Raw genomic sequence first — 17,036 nt, 5'->3', positions numbered from 1 at the left:
TTTTTTTTTTTTTTTTTTTTTTTTTTTTTTTTAACTCCTCTCACTTTCTTTCAAGTCTCGCAGAAATTCAAACGCTACCCTCGGAAAAAAGAGCATCCATTCCGGAGAAATACTTTCAAAACAGCAATCTCTTTAGTCATTTGAAAGAAAACAACTAAACAAATCAATGATAAGCTTGTAAAAGATGCCATTTTACTTTGAAAAGAAGTATCTAAAGTAGAAATAACTGGCAAAGTCGGAGATTAACCTGGCACTATCACTTATTGATCCACGTTTATTACCCTTAAAATGTGGCTATAATTGGGGAAGAGTTTGGTGCAATCTCTGTCTGCATCTTTATAGAACGGCTCCAGTAGGTGCACGGGCTGTAAGTGCACTCGTAAATTGGTTTTATGAGTTTCTGAGACATATCACTGTTAATGTTTCCATCCGACGGCTTTATGGCCACATTGTAGTGACTCTATAGATTTTTGAATATGTTGCAAAAGTAATGCTGTCAAAATGTATGTTTGTATAGATTTGACGTAAAGCTTTCATATTAAAGTTAAGGAAATGTTTGGTGCAAAAACACTGGATCATTTATTTTTGTAATTTTCTTAGTGATTTAATTTGACTGAGCTAATTCAGAAACTAATTGTTATGAGAGGCACAAGAAGGACAATTATCTGGATGAAGAATTGATCATAAAGGGAGTATCATGCAACAGTGCTGTGACAATATGATGAACGTATGAGTGAGCACACACCCTGTACAACACCGCACATTGTACTCCAGTTGTTCCCTTTCACAGCTCTGTAAAAAAAAAAAAAAAAAACTCACCAGTATTCAGTCGCCTTTCTGTTTTCCATCATCATCATTCCTCCTACTCGCACCATTCGATCCCTCCATCAAAGAGAGCCACTTTGCCAAACATGATCCCTGCCTGTTGTGTGTTGGTTTGGTTTCGAGAGGCGGATTAAACAGTTCCCACCAACTCTCTGATGTGGACCTTATCTCAGGTTTCCCTTGACACTGGCAGTGCTGTGGTGTTATTAGAAGCTAAAGGGCTTTGTTATGGAGCACAAAAGGCAGAGCTAGCCAGCAGTTAGCACGGCTTTGTTAAAGGTTACAAAGGTGTAAAATAGATTACACCTGGGGCTGTGTTAACACCTTTACCTGAGACAAATGTCCATAGAACAGCTCCAATCAATTAAAGAGAGTTCAGATCATTTAAAGTGGGGTTTTCTTGAAATTGTACAAATGTGTAATATCTTACCTCTTAAGGATAATTTTTTGATGACCTCGTTGGAGAAATACAGAAGTCCCTCGTTAATTCGCAGTTCGTTTTTCAACGACTCTCTCTATTACAGTTTTTCAAAGTAAGACTGGACATGATGACACACAATGGCTGATTGATGGATGAGCCGCACGATCGGCATGGATTTCTTTCTTTAAAATAAGTTATTTTAAATGATTTAGCACTTGTGTGCAGCCCACAGCTGTAAGAGAAGCTTCCTCCTGCAGCTGATCAGCTGATCAGCTGATCTCAGTGCTGAGCGGAGAAGTGGGCATGGCCGAGAGTGCAGCCGGAGGCAGAGAGCTGAAATCATGACATGCTGTGCTCTTTTAGAGTGTTTAAAGTTTAGAGACATTGTTTGGCAAGTTTTGCAACTGTGGGAAGGGTTAACTGTCTATATATATATATATGTATATATATATATATATATATATATATATATATATATATATATATATACTAAAATAAACTACCACTTACTACTTGTAGTTGTAGTACTATTTCTGCTCCGTGGTTTTTCACTTATTGCGGGGCTTCAGGGTACATATCCCTGCAATAAATGAGGGACTACTGTAATGTTAAATAAGTGAGATTTTTTTTGTTCATAACCTGACTGTAAACAATTTGAAATATGTTTAAATGAAATTAACACAAGGCTGAGTTCGTGAGGAGCATATAAACATCCCACCAATAGAAAACAATGAGAATTACACAGTGTTATTTAGAGATGTGGATAAGTATGAAGGTTAACATTATTTCTAGTAACTTTTTTTTTATGTTTTCTAGCATAAAGTATTTTAATAAAGCCAAGAGTTTGGTAGTTTCTTTAAGAACCTAACTCCTTACTATTGGACCCTAGCCAATTTCTGCTCTTCTCTGAGGGGTTGCTGTTTATTGATCACAGTATCACACAGACGTAATGTGATGTCAGTGCCTGTCTAACCTGCCTCAACAGATACAAAGTAAAAAAAAAATAAAAAATAAAAACTTGCTGGATTGGTTCCAAACAAGAAAATAATAAAATAAACTTAACCGTAAAAATCTGTAGCACAGAACTGTTTTGATTTCTCCTTCCTAATTTCAAAATCAACTTTTCAGTGAAATTCCATTTTAAATCCATATGAGCTTCTAATGGAGCTCCAGAATATATTGGGGGAGAAAAAGAGACCACTTTCTGGGCCAGCTCAGTGTCAGGCCTTGTTACTCTGGATCCCCATCTCTTCTCCTTCCCACATCCTTTCATCCCCCTTTTATCCCACCCCCCTCCCCACGTCAAGTCTGGCTGGCCTACACACGCGATCCTCACGCTAGCTGGACCTAAGCCCCGTAAAGACTAACACAAACTCAGTGTAAAAACTCCTATTGGGGCCCACCTCTAGCCCTCTATTGCCCCCCTCACTACCCCCTCTCTTGCCTTTCTTGTGCTGCCTGACTACACTTTCGCTTCGCATTACTTCTGCTATTCTAACTTTTCCACTTCTGAGCACTATCAATTATGCACTAGAATAACAGTGGGGCCAGGCTTGGCAGCAGGACATAAAGGCCGATTATGAGTGTGAATAATTCAACCATCTTCGTGCCATGTTCCTCTCAACACTGATACAGGCAGGAAGGATCTGATGCTAATGTACAACTGTACACGCAGTCTGACCTGTACTTAATGTACAGACAGCCCTTTACATCCCAGAAAGGGGATATAAAAAGTGTGGCTGCAATGCATTATTAAAGTTCCTGCAAACCCCGAGTCACTCACAAACTGACAAGTCTGATACCTTCATGGCCCTCTCAGCAGACACAGGTCATCCAAAACTTTGAATTCAAAACTATTTCAGCAGGATTTGTATAGCATTAAAGTAACAAAGAATTCGTATCATCAAATGTATGCAGAGGTGATTAAAGTAAACATGCACAGTCGTGCAAACAAGTATTTGCTTTAATCAAAAGATTAGTCATTAAGATAAGACATTTGGGATAAATAGGAAGGTTAATTAAAATGACATCAAGTAAACGCGTGAGAAAGATAAAAAAGAGAGAGAAACCTTTCATCACCATCAAGTTTTAAATATGTCTACCTTGACTTGATTAATTATGATTCAACGGCAAAAGCTTCTTTTTTTTTAACGTGCGGCTTTTCTTAAGAGATCACAAACGGTAACAAATATTTCATCACTCCGTCTAAGCCAAGCCAAGCATGCTTATCTAATTCAAGGAATAAGGTGCGTGCTCTTTACCTGCAGGGCAACTCATCTCCGCTCCTCATGAGAAATACCACTAATTGTCAGGCATTTTGGAAAAAATAAAAATAAAAAAGGATATAATTACCAAACTGTAAATTCAGTAAGTTGATTATTATGATCATTGAAATAATGTTATCAATAAATGTATTATATGCAAATTTATAATAAAATATAGTACAAAGTTAAAAGCAACTTATACTAAAGCAAACTTGGCCTATACATTTTTAGCAATTTTAGTATTTTTTTGTTGCAGATTTTCTCAAATGTTTCTGCTTAACAATATTTGTTTAGTTGCTAAACAATAAAAACTTCAAAAGAATTTAAAACATTTCAATCCTAAATTTTATTTTCCTGTTGTAACTTGCCAACATATCTGCAGCGTCAATGATCTAAATGAGAAAAACAAAGTGTGACACAAAAAAGAAAAATTGCATTTACTACAAAAACAGCAAGACCAAATGTCGTTCCAAATCATGGAAAAAAGAGGGAAAGCCATTTCACTCCCTCTATTTATGCTTCCGTTTGACATGCTCGCTCTAATCCTGGCTGGAATGTCTCTGGTCTCGGAGTCCTGCGGCCCGGAGGAACAGAACAGCAGGTGAAACTGAACTCTGGGGACTCATCCCGCCTCGGCGCTACTCCACTAGTTCCACTGAATAGATCTGACTAACTTTGAACACACAGATGAACACAAATGAAAAATCTTTGTGGCCAGTTTTCAAGAAGAATATCTAGTCAAAGACAAAAACGAATAGAAAAGTACAAGAAAAATAAAATAAATATAAAATAGTTGTAATTTAACACATATTTTTAAATTTAAAAAGGTTATAAATTATATTTATTTAATCGGTTTTATGTTTGATTGACATATGGCATGAGCTGCTTAAATACAAATTGTTGAATTTGCATAAAAATAACGTGCTTTATTCATCTAAACAGTGCAATTCTTAAGGTTTTCTAAATTTAAATATTTTAATTCCAACATAAGCTCACAGCTGTGATAAAGGGGGGAAATATATATTTTTTTTTTAAAAAGCTATTTTAAATCTATTTTTAAAGAAAAAGGGGTGTAGAGGGGGTTAAAAATGAAGGACAGGGAAACCGTCAATCATCGTCTGCAGCCATAACATTGAGCCCAAAGCCGACTGTGACCACGCCCGATCACCTCAGCGGGAGCCCGAGTTCGGACAACAGTACAGTTACAAATCTGATAATCCCAAAGACAGGAAACTGGAAGGAAGGACAAGGCAAAGAAAGCAATATGGCAGACGGAGAGAAGAAATAGGAGGAAACTCTCTGCCCTGTATTCCTGGGATACTTTGCTGGATAAGGAGCAGAGGGCATGAGTGTGAGGATTAAGACAAAGGAGGGAGGTACTGATGGGAAAAAAATACTTTGAGTGGACAGAGTGCAGTAGCTTCTCAGTCCTTTAAATAAACCCAACTAATATCATCAAAACCCATTCCCATCATCACCTCTATTTTTACAAGGCAAGGTGTTGATTGTCCCTGCAATAAACCCGGTTTAACTGTTTTGGTTTCCAGAGCCTCACAGAGAGATTAGGGGCTTAAAAAACTTTTGTATGCATGACAATCTGAGAGTAAAAACACACACTCAAGGATGTAGCTATAGGCTGCGCTCATCACCTCTGTTTATCTGGTGGACTTAGGCCACTTTGGGGACTCCCCTTAAGTCTCACTTATCTCATTAGAACCTTAAAACTGATTAATTTGAATGCCAGCCGAGGCCAGTTCAAGACATTCTTAAGAAAGAAGGGAAGGAGGGAAAGAGAAGAGGAGGATGGTGGGGGGGATTTTAAAGGAAGGGGGTTTTTGTGTCTCCGGACAATGAGCTGATGGCTTTTTAAGCCTCTCAGTGGCTCTGGGTTAATACCCCAGGCTGCAGTCATGGGATAGGCCTTGGTTCAAAGGCTGCTGCACTCCAAAGCTCACTGCTCGCTGATTCAGAAAAGCAAAATAAACAAGCTGAATAAATGCCACGTCTCCTGCAACTCAAACTCTACTAAAGAAATAATGAACTGGCCTCCCAAAGCACGGTGGCGTACTGTAAATGTTTATATGTGCGCGTTAGTTGGGGTGTCGTATTTGCTGTTGAATGTAAACCTGACCAGTCAAAGCTGAGCACAGACGAGAGGATGAGGTGAAGATGGGATTTATTGCACATTCTGAGGATCAATCGTTGTCTTTGGGGGGGTGGGGGAGGGATTCACTCAAGAATACAAACCACCCCACACAGACACACAAATCCACACACTCACAGTTCACAAAATGAGAAAACTATGAAGCAGCTCTCAGAGGAGCAGGCTCAGAGAAATGGGTCAAGAATAATGCTGTGCTCAACGGTAGTAGCAGGTCCATGTTTCTGCTGCTTCATTAAAGCAGGGGTCAGTTCAGGATATTCATGCAAGCACACATACGTGCAAATTGTTGTATATGCACTCATGCAAGAAAACATACTGATATGGACATCTAATGAGCACCAAATGCTTATCTGAGAATCAAAACCAAGTTAGAGGATAATTAATATAGTTTGAAATTACACATCTTTAAATAAGCTTTATTAACCAACAAGTCCAGATTCTTTAAGAGTTTACATCTGGCAAGTTATGTGTTGCCTGGTGAAATGAGAAAGTTGGAAAAAGAGCTTTTAATGTGTGTACCGTACTTGCCGCCGTAAACGTCGCACAGCCAGAAGTCACATCAGTCCAAATATGTCTAATAAGACATGGGGTGGGAAAAAATATTGGAAAATACATAAATACGTCGCTTCGCCGTATAAGTCGCATTATTATGTGTCACCGCTGACAATCCGGGAATGTTGGTTGGTCTTGTGCCAAAAATCGATTGGCTGCCAAATGGCAGTCACGAGAGCGTGCACAGGAGGACTTTAACAAGAATTTAACAAAACTAACACTTAAAAACAATTATTTGTTTGCTCGAAATTATAAGAAAGGTGTGTCTCAGTTGAACTTTCCCTTAATAAATGCACTTTGATGGTCAGATCAGCTGCATTTCAAAAGCTGATTCGCGGGAGCACGCAGAGGGAGGACTTGCTGTGCATTTCTTCGAAATTTAACAAGATAACCACGTATAAAAATTATTTGTTCTTATCAACATTATAGTAAAGTTGTGTCTCAGCTGAACTTTCCCTTAATAAATGCACTTTAATGGTCAAATCAGCTGCATTTCACTTGGGTCGTGCGTCAAAATGCAGTTGATTTGACATTTGCTCCAGGAGTTCTGGGGCAAGACGAAGGTGGCTTGGTTTGGCAAGCCAAATGTCTCATTAATAGCCACTTTTACCTATTAATGAGACACTTGGCTTGCCATATTAGTCGAGGGCCCTCTAGTGGCTGAAAATGGTAGTGGTCAATATTTTCCATGTCAGAATGAATGAAATCATCAGATCTCAGCTAAAAATTGGGTTATAAATATGGGGGGAAAAAAACGTAAATGCGTCACGTCCCCGAATAAGTCGCAGACATGCTAATTTATGCAGAAAACTGTGACTTATACAGTGAAAAGTACGGTAGTAGTAGCTTAAGTGGATTTAGGCAGATTTTAAATGGTTTGATTTTTTTTACTCCCCCCCCCACCATTTCAATTTTTTATTTATTTTATTTATTTTTCAAATTGAAGCAACCTGTAAGACAAATAGATTTGTCCATTCTATCATTTAAATTATTATTATGCACAATTGCTCACATTATCCATTGCAATTAAAATAACGTGTTATTTTATGGCCTTCGCATGAGAAGTGTATCTCAGGACAAAATCTGCTTGTTCCAATTGAACCAATTTGTCTCGAAAGCAGATTTACAGCATTATTGGAATCAAATCCTCCATTAGGCTGCTACATTGCGCATGTCTTCGCTTTCTGACTTTGATACATGCTTTTCAGCGGGAAACACACTTTCAAGGGCACAGCGTGCAATGTATCACAATAGTTAGAATGCAACTTAGTTTTCAGTACCACAGCACCACCCCTCACGTAAACACAACCCTGTGTGTGGCAGTCTTCGCTGTCAGAGGAAACAAAGCATGGCTTTAAATCTGCGGGCTTAATCCTATCTCTGCAGAAAACAGCCGCAGGGTCACTAAACCCAAACCGTGAAGACAACATCTCCTCGGGGTGAAGATGCAGAGTGTCCCCCTAGAGAAACACCACCAACAAACCAAGCATGGTCACCACCAGGGAGGCAGCCAGTCAGCAAGCTGCATGCATCTTTAAACCTTGACAAGGACGGGTAAGAAGGGAGTGCATGGTGAGGATCAAAAAAAAAAAAAGGCTGGAACTGGGTGAAAATGCCACCTCTGTTAGTTCTGATCTCACTCCTATAAGCCTCCCCCCTTGTCTGTCTCTTACATTATACAGCTTCTCTCCTCCCTCTTTCTGTCGGGCTACAACTTCAGCTGTCTGCTCTCCCCTTTTACTTTTTACTATTCACACCATTCTCCCTCGCTCCTCTCCTTCACCCTTCCTGTTTCTCTCCCTCTATGCATGCATTACTTTCAGTCCTGTCTATGTACCGTGGACAGAGGAAGCAGAACAATGACCGCCTTTCAGTCTCACTACCCAACACTCAGGGGTGAGGGGTATGAGGGGTTATTGGCTGCTTGTATTTACATCTACTGTATTTTTCAAACTCTGTAAGGCAGAAGGCTTATTATTGTCAGGTCTCACCACAACCACGAACCAAACAAAACGAAGGCGACATTATACGACTGTAGAACATCATCGCAATAGTCAAAATTACACAAAGACTTTTTACCACATTTCCCGTCACAAAAACGAGATGAAAAACTGTTCGATACCTGAAGATACGCAACTTGAGAAAGCTAAAAGTAGCATGTTACGTGTTTTATCAAGACTGAAGGGAAAACAGACCACACAACTACTCATGTGTGTTTCTCAGTCTGCCCGTGAAGACAAATTACCTCATGAGTCATTTACAACTAGCTACAACCCGTCAATTAGGTCTTTATTCACAAGTTAGAGATGTGTTCTCTTCTGGGATCACTTCTCCACACTGTTGCCCAGCTAGAAAAACATCCAATCCTCCCCGCATGCACACATATATACCATCACCACCAAGTTAAATAAGGAAAATAAGGAAAATGCAGCGTATGGTCCGAAGTCAGCCTACCATGAATGGAATAATCTGTGGAAAATGTGGCTGTCGAAAACTGAACGGACTCAACTGTTCCTGTCAAATATACGTGTAAAGCACTGAGCGGTGGCAAAAGGAGACAAGAATGTTGAAACCCATCAGTTCTCTTGGCCTTTACATGCCGGTATGGTTTCTGTCAATACAGCATAATTAGGTCAGCAAATTTAAATCAAACTAAACAAAAGAAAAAATATTTAAAGAAAAGGTGCGTGTCCCTCATTTCAGCTGTGAACCTAAAATCAATTTTGCTGAGAGCAGACTGGCACACAAGCCCATCAGTCCTCTCTCAGTAGCGCCCCTCTCTGGTCAGGGGGGAAAGATTTATCAAGTAACAGCTGTCTCCAAGCCTCCATCTTACAGAGGAGAGCGGAGGACGTGAAGAAGAACATGGTTGCGGCATTTTCAGCCATGATCGAGGAGCTGTGATATAGAAAAGCAAGATTCCTGGAGTGGAATATCATCCCTTGTTCCTGTTAATCACTAATCCCTTAGCAGTGTCAAAATAAATGTAAGCCTTTTAAAGTATTTTTTTTCTATTTCTGTTATGATAATCAACTGTATTTTAATTGTAAACCTGCACAAAATGTTCATAGAAAGGTTAGAAATTTTAAATGAGGCAAAGGTAGAAAAAATAAAATGAAAAAAACATTTTTGATACTGTATTATTTTGAGTACATCAAAGGCAACGAGAACAGAATTAACATGATTCTTGTAGAATGGTCACAAATGAGTCAAAAAAGGGAGGGGGAATATTATTTTTTGTCTTCCTCACACCAGAAAATAAGTTTCCCATCAAGCTTTGTAGTTGCTGCATAAAACGGTTAATACTTTATCCTAGTCAAGACTACATAAAATGTTTCCCCCACGGACCGAAGGTTTGAAAGGGGGCGAGGAGACAAATCGCTCGGCTGATAGCAGAGTTTCAGCACTTGATCTGACCTTGGAGTGATTACTCTGAAAACAAAAACCCGGACATTAATGTGTGGTTCCCCAGACAAGTGAGGAAAACATGTGCAACTGAAACGTAGCTGCCATTCCATATTTTTCTAGTTTCTCTGCGGAGAAAAGAAGTCGTACTGCTCTTTGATAGATGAGCTAATATTTGAACCGACCATGATATTTTTATGGCTCCAACAAATTTAATGCTGTTAATCTTAGACAAGCTGAGAAACGTGAATTTAGTCGGGGGCAAACAAGCGTTTGTGTTTGAGTGAGTAAAAAAGAAAAGGCTAAAGGTCTAAAGATGTAAGCTTTAAGAAAAGCTTAAAGTAATAATTTCATTAACGAATATCACTTTTCAGAGTGCACACACAGCGATACAGCCACAAGGGATCTCTTTTCTGTCCAGTTGTAGGCTTCCTTCAACAGGTTTAGCATTTCCAAGACTACAGCCTGAGCACCAGGCACCCCTGGCGACAGGGCTGCTTCTGTCCACCGCAGAGCACCTCCACAAGGGTCATGGCCAAGAGTCACCCCCCTCCTCCTCTACTGTGCACTGAAGAACAGCTGCTCTGCCAAGCACATTGACTAAGCATTGACTACTGCCTGCTGGGCTCATTTTCTAGTTAGCAGAGAGAAAAAAACTAATAATTTAAACAGAAAGCGCATTTACAGGTCTGGTGAGAAAATACAACGTGTCATTAAAACCTAATAAAAGAATGATGAGGAACACCGTTCCAACGTGTCCGCCTGGCTCTGTTCACGTCTCTATTCTCCGTTTGGCCGGTATTTGTGCTTTCAATGTCGTGAGCACAACAAAAATGATAAAAGAGTCATTAAAAAAAGAACTAATCATCTTGGAAAAATCCACGGGGAAGTGATTAGAGCCACAAGAAAAGGGTAAAACGGTGGGTCTGAGTACAAAAGAATGAGCCGATATAAAATTGAAATTGTTGAAAAATGATTTTACGTGAAAGTTGAGTAAAAGATTTTGACGTTAAATTAAATTTTCTGAAATAAATAGATGCTTATATAACTTTTCAGTGAGGGTTTGAGTGGTCGATCAGCACTTCCACACGTCTATTAAAGCGCAACTGGTCTATGGCAAAAAAAAAATTAACGTGCAAAGGGGAGAATATGTAATTCTACTGGTATCTATTAACACAAAACTAGCCTTATTAAGTGCTCACTTTGTTCAGTGGATGCACATCGCTACACAAACAAGCAAGCTGATACCACCAACACAAACTACAGGGCTCCAGTTACAGAGCCTTTCAAATATAAAACCATACCAGAAGGCAGCACCTTAAGAAAATGTTGTTGTTTTTTGCGCCACCTATTACAGCAAATTACAAATTAGCTTGGAAAATATACATGAATGAAACAGAATCAGGCTGGGCTTTTATTTTGCTGCTGTTAATAACACTTTCCCCTTCGAGGAGAGTTATTAGATACAAGTTTGTCAATCACAGACCAACTTCCTGCTTCGTTACTCGTTGCTGCGTGTGCGTGACCTCGTCCTCAGCTCGGAGAGCGCCTGACCTCTGTGTGTCTCTCTCCGACATCAGCCGTGGAGGGACTCCGAACGTAGCTAATTGTTTTTGTTCATTTTCCGTGCCCGGCTGGAGGAGTTGAAGGGCGGGAGAGCAACAGGGGAGAAAATCAGGAAAAAGGAGATGAGGAAAAGGAAAGGGCAGAGGGGGGGAAGTGGAAAGGAAATGCCTTTTATTTGGCGTTACAACTGAGACATCATTAGTGCACGTTGTCTGCTCCTTTGTTAATCTAAACCCCTCATGAGCAAAGACGGTTCAGGTAGCAGATGGAGAACATATAGTTTTCAAACTGATTAAAGTTGAGGTTTTGAACAGTGTACTTCTTGTGTCACTCTGAAATTCTTACCAACCATAAAATCATGAAAGAATCTTTATGGAAAGTGTGGCTGCTTGAAACAAACAGAAAAAAACGGGTGTTACTTCGAGTAATGAAGCGACTAGCAAGTTCCTGGTCCCATGCGGTAATTGTGAAACACATTGTTGGACTGAAGACAGCAAAACAGCCAGAAACACCACTTCAGTTTCTGCCAAAATCTCATGAGCAGCACAAAAACAACCATACGGCTCGTCTGCGCAAATAACAAAACTTGACAATGACTGAGGTGTCCACAGTGCTGTGACTCCGTCAACTGGAAAACTTTGAGAAAACGTAAAAAAAAAAAAAAAAACAAGAATACTGAAAAATCGCATTTTAACCAACAAGTTCTGATCTAAAATTCGTCATGTTGTTTCAGTTTTGTCTGCCAGTGACAAAATCAAGTGTGAAAATTGATGTTCAAATGAAACTTTGACCAACAGTTTTCTAAGACAGAGGCAAATCATTGCACGTGAGCTTTTATGTGGTCACTATATTTAACACAGTTGAACATTTGTAAGCGGGCGTCATAAAGTTGTAAGAGTCGGTCGTATTTAAGTTGTTTTAACGTGAAGATTTCACAAACAGCTTTTTCTGTGTCTTTAAGTTGATCAAGTAAGCAAACAGGAAAATACATTTTTAAACTTACATTTTGGGTACAACTTTTTTTTTTAAATCATGTTTTAGGACAAAACTGAATCAAAAGTGCAGCTTCGGTGTGATACATTTTTAAAAAGGTGATTTTTAAGTGGGCGAAAGGTTCTTTTTGTTTTACGTTTAGACAAACAGGGGTTTTGTAGGTTAATTTATAAAAGTATAATCATATTCCAACAACGAACACAGAGACTAAAGACTAAAGAACAAGACTGAAATAATCTCTTATGTTGTGTTGCTTTCACTTTGGTTCTTTCTGTGTTCAGTAAGTAGCAGCAGTTTCAGTGAACAAAGGAAAGTTTCAGAGCCACACCAGTTTTCTACAGTAATGTGGGAGGAAACAGACTCAATATTTATTAACTGAGTCATCAATAAGACGAGTTTTCTGTCCCGCTCTTGGTTTCCTCCCTGATTCAAAGTTACCTTTCCGTCTTTCTGCTTCAGCCCTGCAGGGGTTAGTCAACAAACTCTATTTAGAGTAAGTAGAACAGAGTGACTGTTAGAGCGCCGAAGCCTATATGAAAACCTGTTTCCTTCCCTCGGGCGAGTTGGAGACACAGAAACAGATGAGGCTCAGGAAACTGGGTATTTCTCATGTTTTACTGGATCTCAAAGAAAGCAAAAGAGTAGCACAGACAAGGGGATCACCGTCATAGTTTCTCTACCCTGAGTCGTGTCAGACCTGAGATTAACAGCCGATTTACTTAAACCTCCTCTTTTTTTTAAAATAAACTTCGTCCTTCTTCAGTGAAAATCAGAAAACTTGTCAGCACATCTGGAAGGGATCAAGTTAACTGAGCAGCCTGTCAAGTCCACATTTTTTTCAGTTGTTGCTAGAAAAAAATGCAGCCTAATGAAGGCACGTCTATCAAGCCTGAACTGTGTTCGCCTCTACTGAAGACAGTAGGCCAGTATAATAATCAGAAAGGCTAAGTTGAGGTAGGAACCAAGACCACACCAGTCACGGTCTACGGGATATCAGACCGAGGATCTACACCCAGCCTCCGACTTCAGCAGGGAGCTTCCAGTCAGTCGTCCTTTCAGACTTCAACCACTAATTGTTTCAGGCATGAAATTGTTTTTCTCAAACTTCAAATTCAACGTAAATAGTTGTGTAACATATTCAGCGTGTGTTAATAATGGCTCCGCTCACTTGGAAGAGTTTATTCAACAAATACAAGTGGCAGCTGAGTGAAAGATCTCAGTAAACTCCTGGGCCAGCAGCAGACCCAATAAGCCCAGGAACAAGGCGGCACAGTGAGGGACTTGTGTCTCGACAAACACGGACAAATTACAGAAGGTCGACTGGAGACAGTGGAGGGCGTTCTGACTCGACCACTGAAAAACCTTTGTTTGAACCTTTATTTTAAGTCACTTTTTACTCAGTTCTGTTTGAAAAGGTTTTGTTGACCACTTTAATACAGATAAAAGGAAAACTCCTGTGTACAACGTTTGTTTTTGTTTATATCAGAGACATGGGATTTTAAAAAATCACTATTATGTGGTGCCAACATACGAAATAATTTTTAAATGTGTTTTTATAGTAACACTTTATATGTTTTAGCAAAATATGTTGTATATAAGAATAAACTTTAAAAAAAAGAAAACTGTAATCCAGTAATTGGGCTGCTGAACACACACCTGCCAGTTCATCTTCCATTAATAAATTAAATTTAAGAAACAACTTTATCAGTTTGCTAAAAGTTTAATTAAAACCCCCCCCATGTCAATTTCGATTCTTTTTAACACGCAAAAAAAGTTATTTAAGAAAACATAACGGCTCAAGAAATAGTTTATAAGTTAAAAGGAAAAGTTTGGGCTGTTACAATTTCACAACACAAATGAACTCATATTTCATTTTGGGGCTCAGTTTTAGTGTTTTTGTTAAAAACACGTACGTTTTTATACAACTCTCCTGCTTTAAGATGTTCAGCTTGTTGCTCCATATAAAAACGGAACTGCACAGAGCTTTTAAAAAGTTTTCTGACCGTTAAAAGCAAAGGTTTGTCATAAAATGTAAGAAAGTCACATTAAAACACGAGGAAACAGGATCAGCTGTCCCTCACAGCGCACAGCTCAGATGGTTTGTTTCACAGAAGGAAACGTTAATTCGGACTAAATATATTTTAAAAAATGTGTTGATCAGAAACTGTTCAAAGTTTTCTCGACTGAGGCCAAAGTTAGATTTGGAGTAATTCATCCAAACTGAGTCCACCAAAGAGAAAAAAAAAATCATGAACTTGATAACCCAGTAAGATAATTCAGATCTGGGGTGGTTCCACTGGCAGCAGGTAAACGCAGCCCCGGACCAGAATGTTGCGCACAGTGGAGTTTTGCGAGGAACGCGCAGACTGTGCGTAAAAACAAAACCCAACAGTCCTTTCTGTTCCTTTACACCACACATGCAGGGAATAAAGACAGTGTGACCCGGGGAGGGGAACCTCCGTGCGCACTCAGCGCGCGCTTCATCCAGAGGAGCAGGACCCTCCGTGAGCCCTGCCCGGTGCGCGGTTACTTACTTGGCGTTGGTTCGGTTCCAGAAGACGGCGTAGCGGTCGGCCACCACTTTGGATCCGGGCTCCTGGCTGAACACGCACATCAGCAGCACCAGGCAGATGAAGAGGACCATTTCCACATGCAGCATCACTACGGCCAAACTTCGTATTCCTCCTCAGCGTCGGTCGGGTCAGGCGGGTTAGAGTCTGCGTGCGCGTTACGCGGGACAGGTGACGAGTCTCAGTCACATGTGGCCATGTGTTCCCGCTGCCGCTTCATGAAGTGTTGAACCAAGTGAAGAGCGAGGTGGAGGGGGAACCGTGCTCACTCTGCGGGACAGTTGAGAGGACACTTGTTCAGGGTGACAGCGATGGGAAGGGACAGACAAACAACGCGTCGCTGCGTTTTTTTTTGTTTTGTTTTGTCTCTCGCGCGCGGGGCAAGACGGTCCCGATGAATCATAAGATTTAGTTTGTTGCAGGATGGCAGCTCGGAAAAATCCGTGACAGAATCTCTCTCCCCCCCCCCCCCCCCCCCCCCCTCCCCCGTGGCACAAACAGGGAGATCAGCAGTGTTGTTGGTGTGTCCCCCCCCCCACCCCCACCCCCGCCCCCACCCCTCGCGCGCGCACTGAGTCTCTGGGTGTAGCCTGTGTGACAGAGCAAGTGACAAAGCCCGACACTTATTGTTACTTCCAAACCCAATGCGCAGATTAGTCGGAGCAGGACGTGATGGGCAGCAAAGAGCAAAAAAAAAAAAAAAAAAAAAAAAGGTGGTGGAGCTCTAATGTGTCCAATGGCGCGTTGAGGCGCGCGTCAGATGTCCATGTTCTCCAGGCAACTTTTTAAAGCCACACAAGCGGATCCGTGTCCGGAAGATGGATGTTAGAATCTCGCCTCCTGCGTGGGAAAAAACACTGCCATCCTCTTTCCGCTGCGATGTGGTGGGTGGGGGTTGTCAGGGTCGAGGTGGGGAGAAGTCCTGCGCCGTGACGGAGACGAGTGGGTTTTGTCACGCGCTGTATTCTCGCCGTGGAGACGCTTGTTTACCTCCACATTCCGAGGTGTCCTCCTCATAGAAGAGCGCTCGCGCGGAGTGCGGGGACGCTGCGTGGATCTCCCATCTGCTCCGCTCTCTGTCCTCTGTCCTCCCTGTGTTTGGGGCTGTGAGACGCCGGGGCGCAGGACGGTGGGCAGGCAGGCAGCACCAGCAGCCGACTGAGAGAGTGGGTTCGGTTACAGCGGAGCGGCGCACGGCCCCATTGGTTTGAAATCATTCGAATGGGCGTAACCTGAGCGGAGCTAAGCCCCGCCCCTTACTTAAACCCAAGTAATTCAATTACAGGAAGGTAGAGCCGGATGGAGACGGAGGAGAGAGGTGCGCAGAGCAGGGAGCGCTCCTCTGACAGATTGGACACATAAGGACGCTCAGTGCTGTTTGACTACATGCAAAAGACCGTGTACTCCTAAAACACATCAACACAACTGCTTTAAAGAAACAAAACTGATGATAAAGGCATGAACTTTCAGCATTTTTACACACACTACACCACATTTCCTTCACAAGGGCACAATGGTGAGAGATGGTGAAGTGGATGAGGCAGCCTGCTTGGGTGAGGGGGGTCTGATGGGGTCCAGGGTGCCACTCCAGTGCTCATATGCATGCACCCTGATTCAGGCAGGGACACATTCAAGTTGTAATACATCAACCATATCGTCCTCGACGTAATAGCAAAAATAATAAACTTTCTTTCTTTTTTTTTATTATTATTATTCAACTTTATTTAAACAGATAAATCACATTGAGCCTCAAAGACTCATTTACAAGGGAGATCTGGTTGGACAGACAAAAACAGTGTTGCACCTTCCAACAACGCTTTGCATTGACCAAGGTGCTTAACAAGATAAAACAAATAAAAACAGGACACAATAAATCAGTGCAAATTAAAAACACAGCCAGAATAAAAGTACTCAAACAGAATAAAAAAGGGGGGAATGAAACTGCAGCCCAGAACCCCCCTGATGAAATTAACTCTAACAAATAGCCCATGAAATGTACAAGGGGTATTTTAAGGTGAATTAACTTTAATTGGTAGGTCCAGGGGCATCTTTCTGAATCATTTTATAAGTACAAAATTACAGATACAAGACATACACTGGAGTGGATTTGTTTATCTTTAGGGGAAATATTTAATTTATTTACATTGTCATTTAAAAGTACGAAGTAAATGAACTATATATACACTTTTCAGTCATTTTTCTATTTGTCTCTACATGCCTTTCGGTAAATTATACATAAAAAAAAGTTGTTTAAACTTTGAGCATCACATCAGTAT

General features: G+C 40.8%; 1 protein-coding gene across 1 annotated transcript in view; it reads right to left on the bottom strand.

Moving 5' to 3' along the window:
• Positions 1 to 15,141, bottom strand: part of efna5b (ephrin-A5b) — a 93,008-nt gene extending 77,867 nt beyond the window's left edge. The window contains exon 1 of the mRNA XM_037680981.1: positions 14,725 to 15,141. Coding sequence (XP_037536909.1) covers positions 14,725 to 14,849 — 125 coding nt within the window. The 5' untranslated portion in view covers positions 14,850 to 15,141. The remainder of the gene's footprint in view (positions 1 to 14,724) is intronic.
• Between the last annotated feature and the right edge of the window lie 1,895 nt (positions 15,142 to 17,036).

Source organism: Nematolebias whitei, chromosome 8 (assembly GCF_014905685.2).
Source record: "Nematolebias whitei isolate Nwh7 chromosome 8, NemWhi1, whole genome shotgun sequence".
NCBI lineage: Eukaryota > Metazoa > Chordata > Actinopteri > Cyprinodontiformes > Rivulidae > Nematolebias > Nematolebias whitei.
This window is presented reverse-complemented; position numbering and strand designations above follow the sequence as displayed.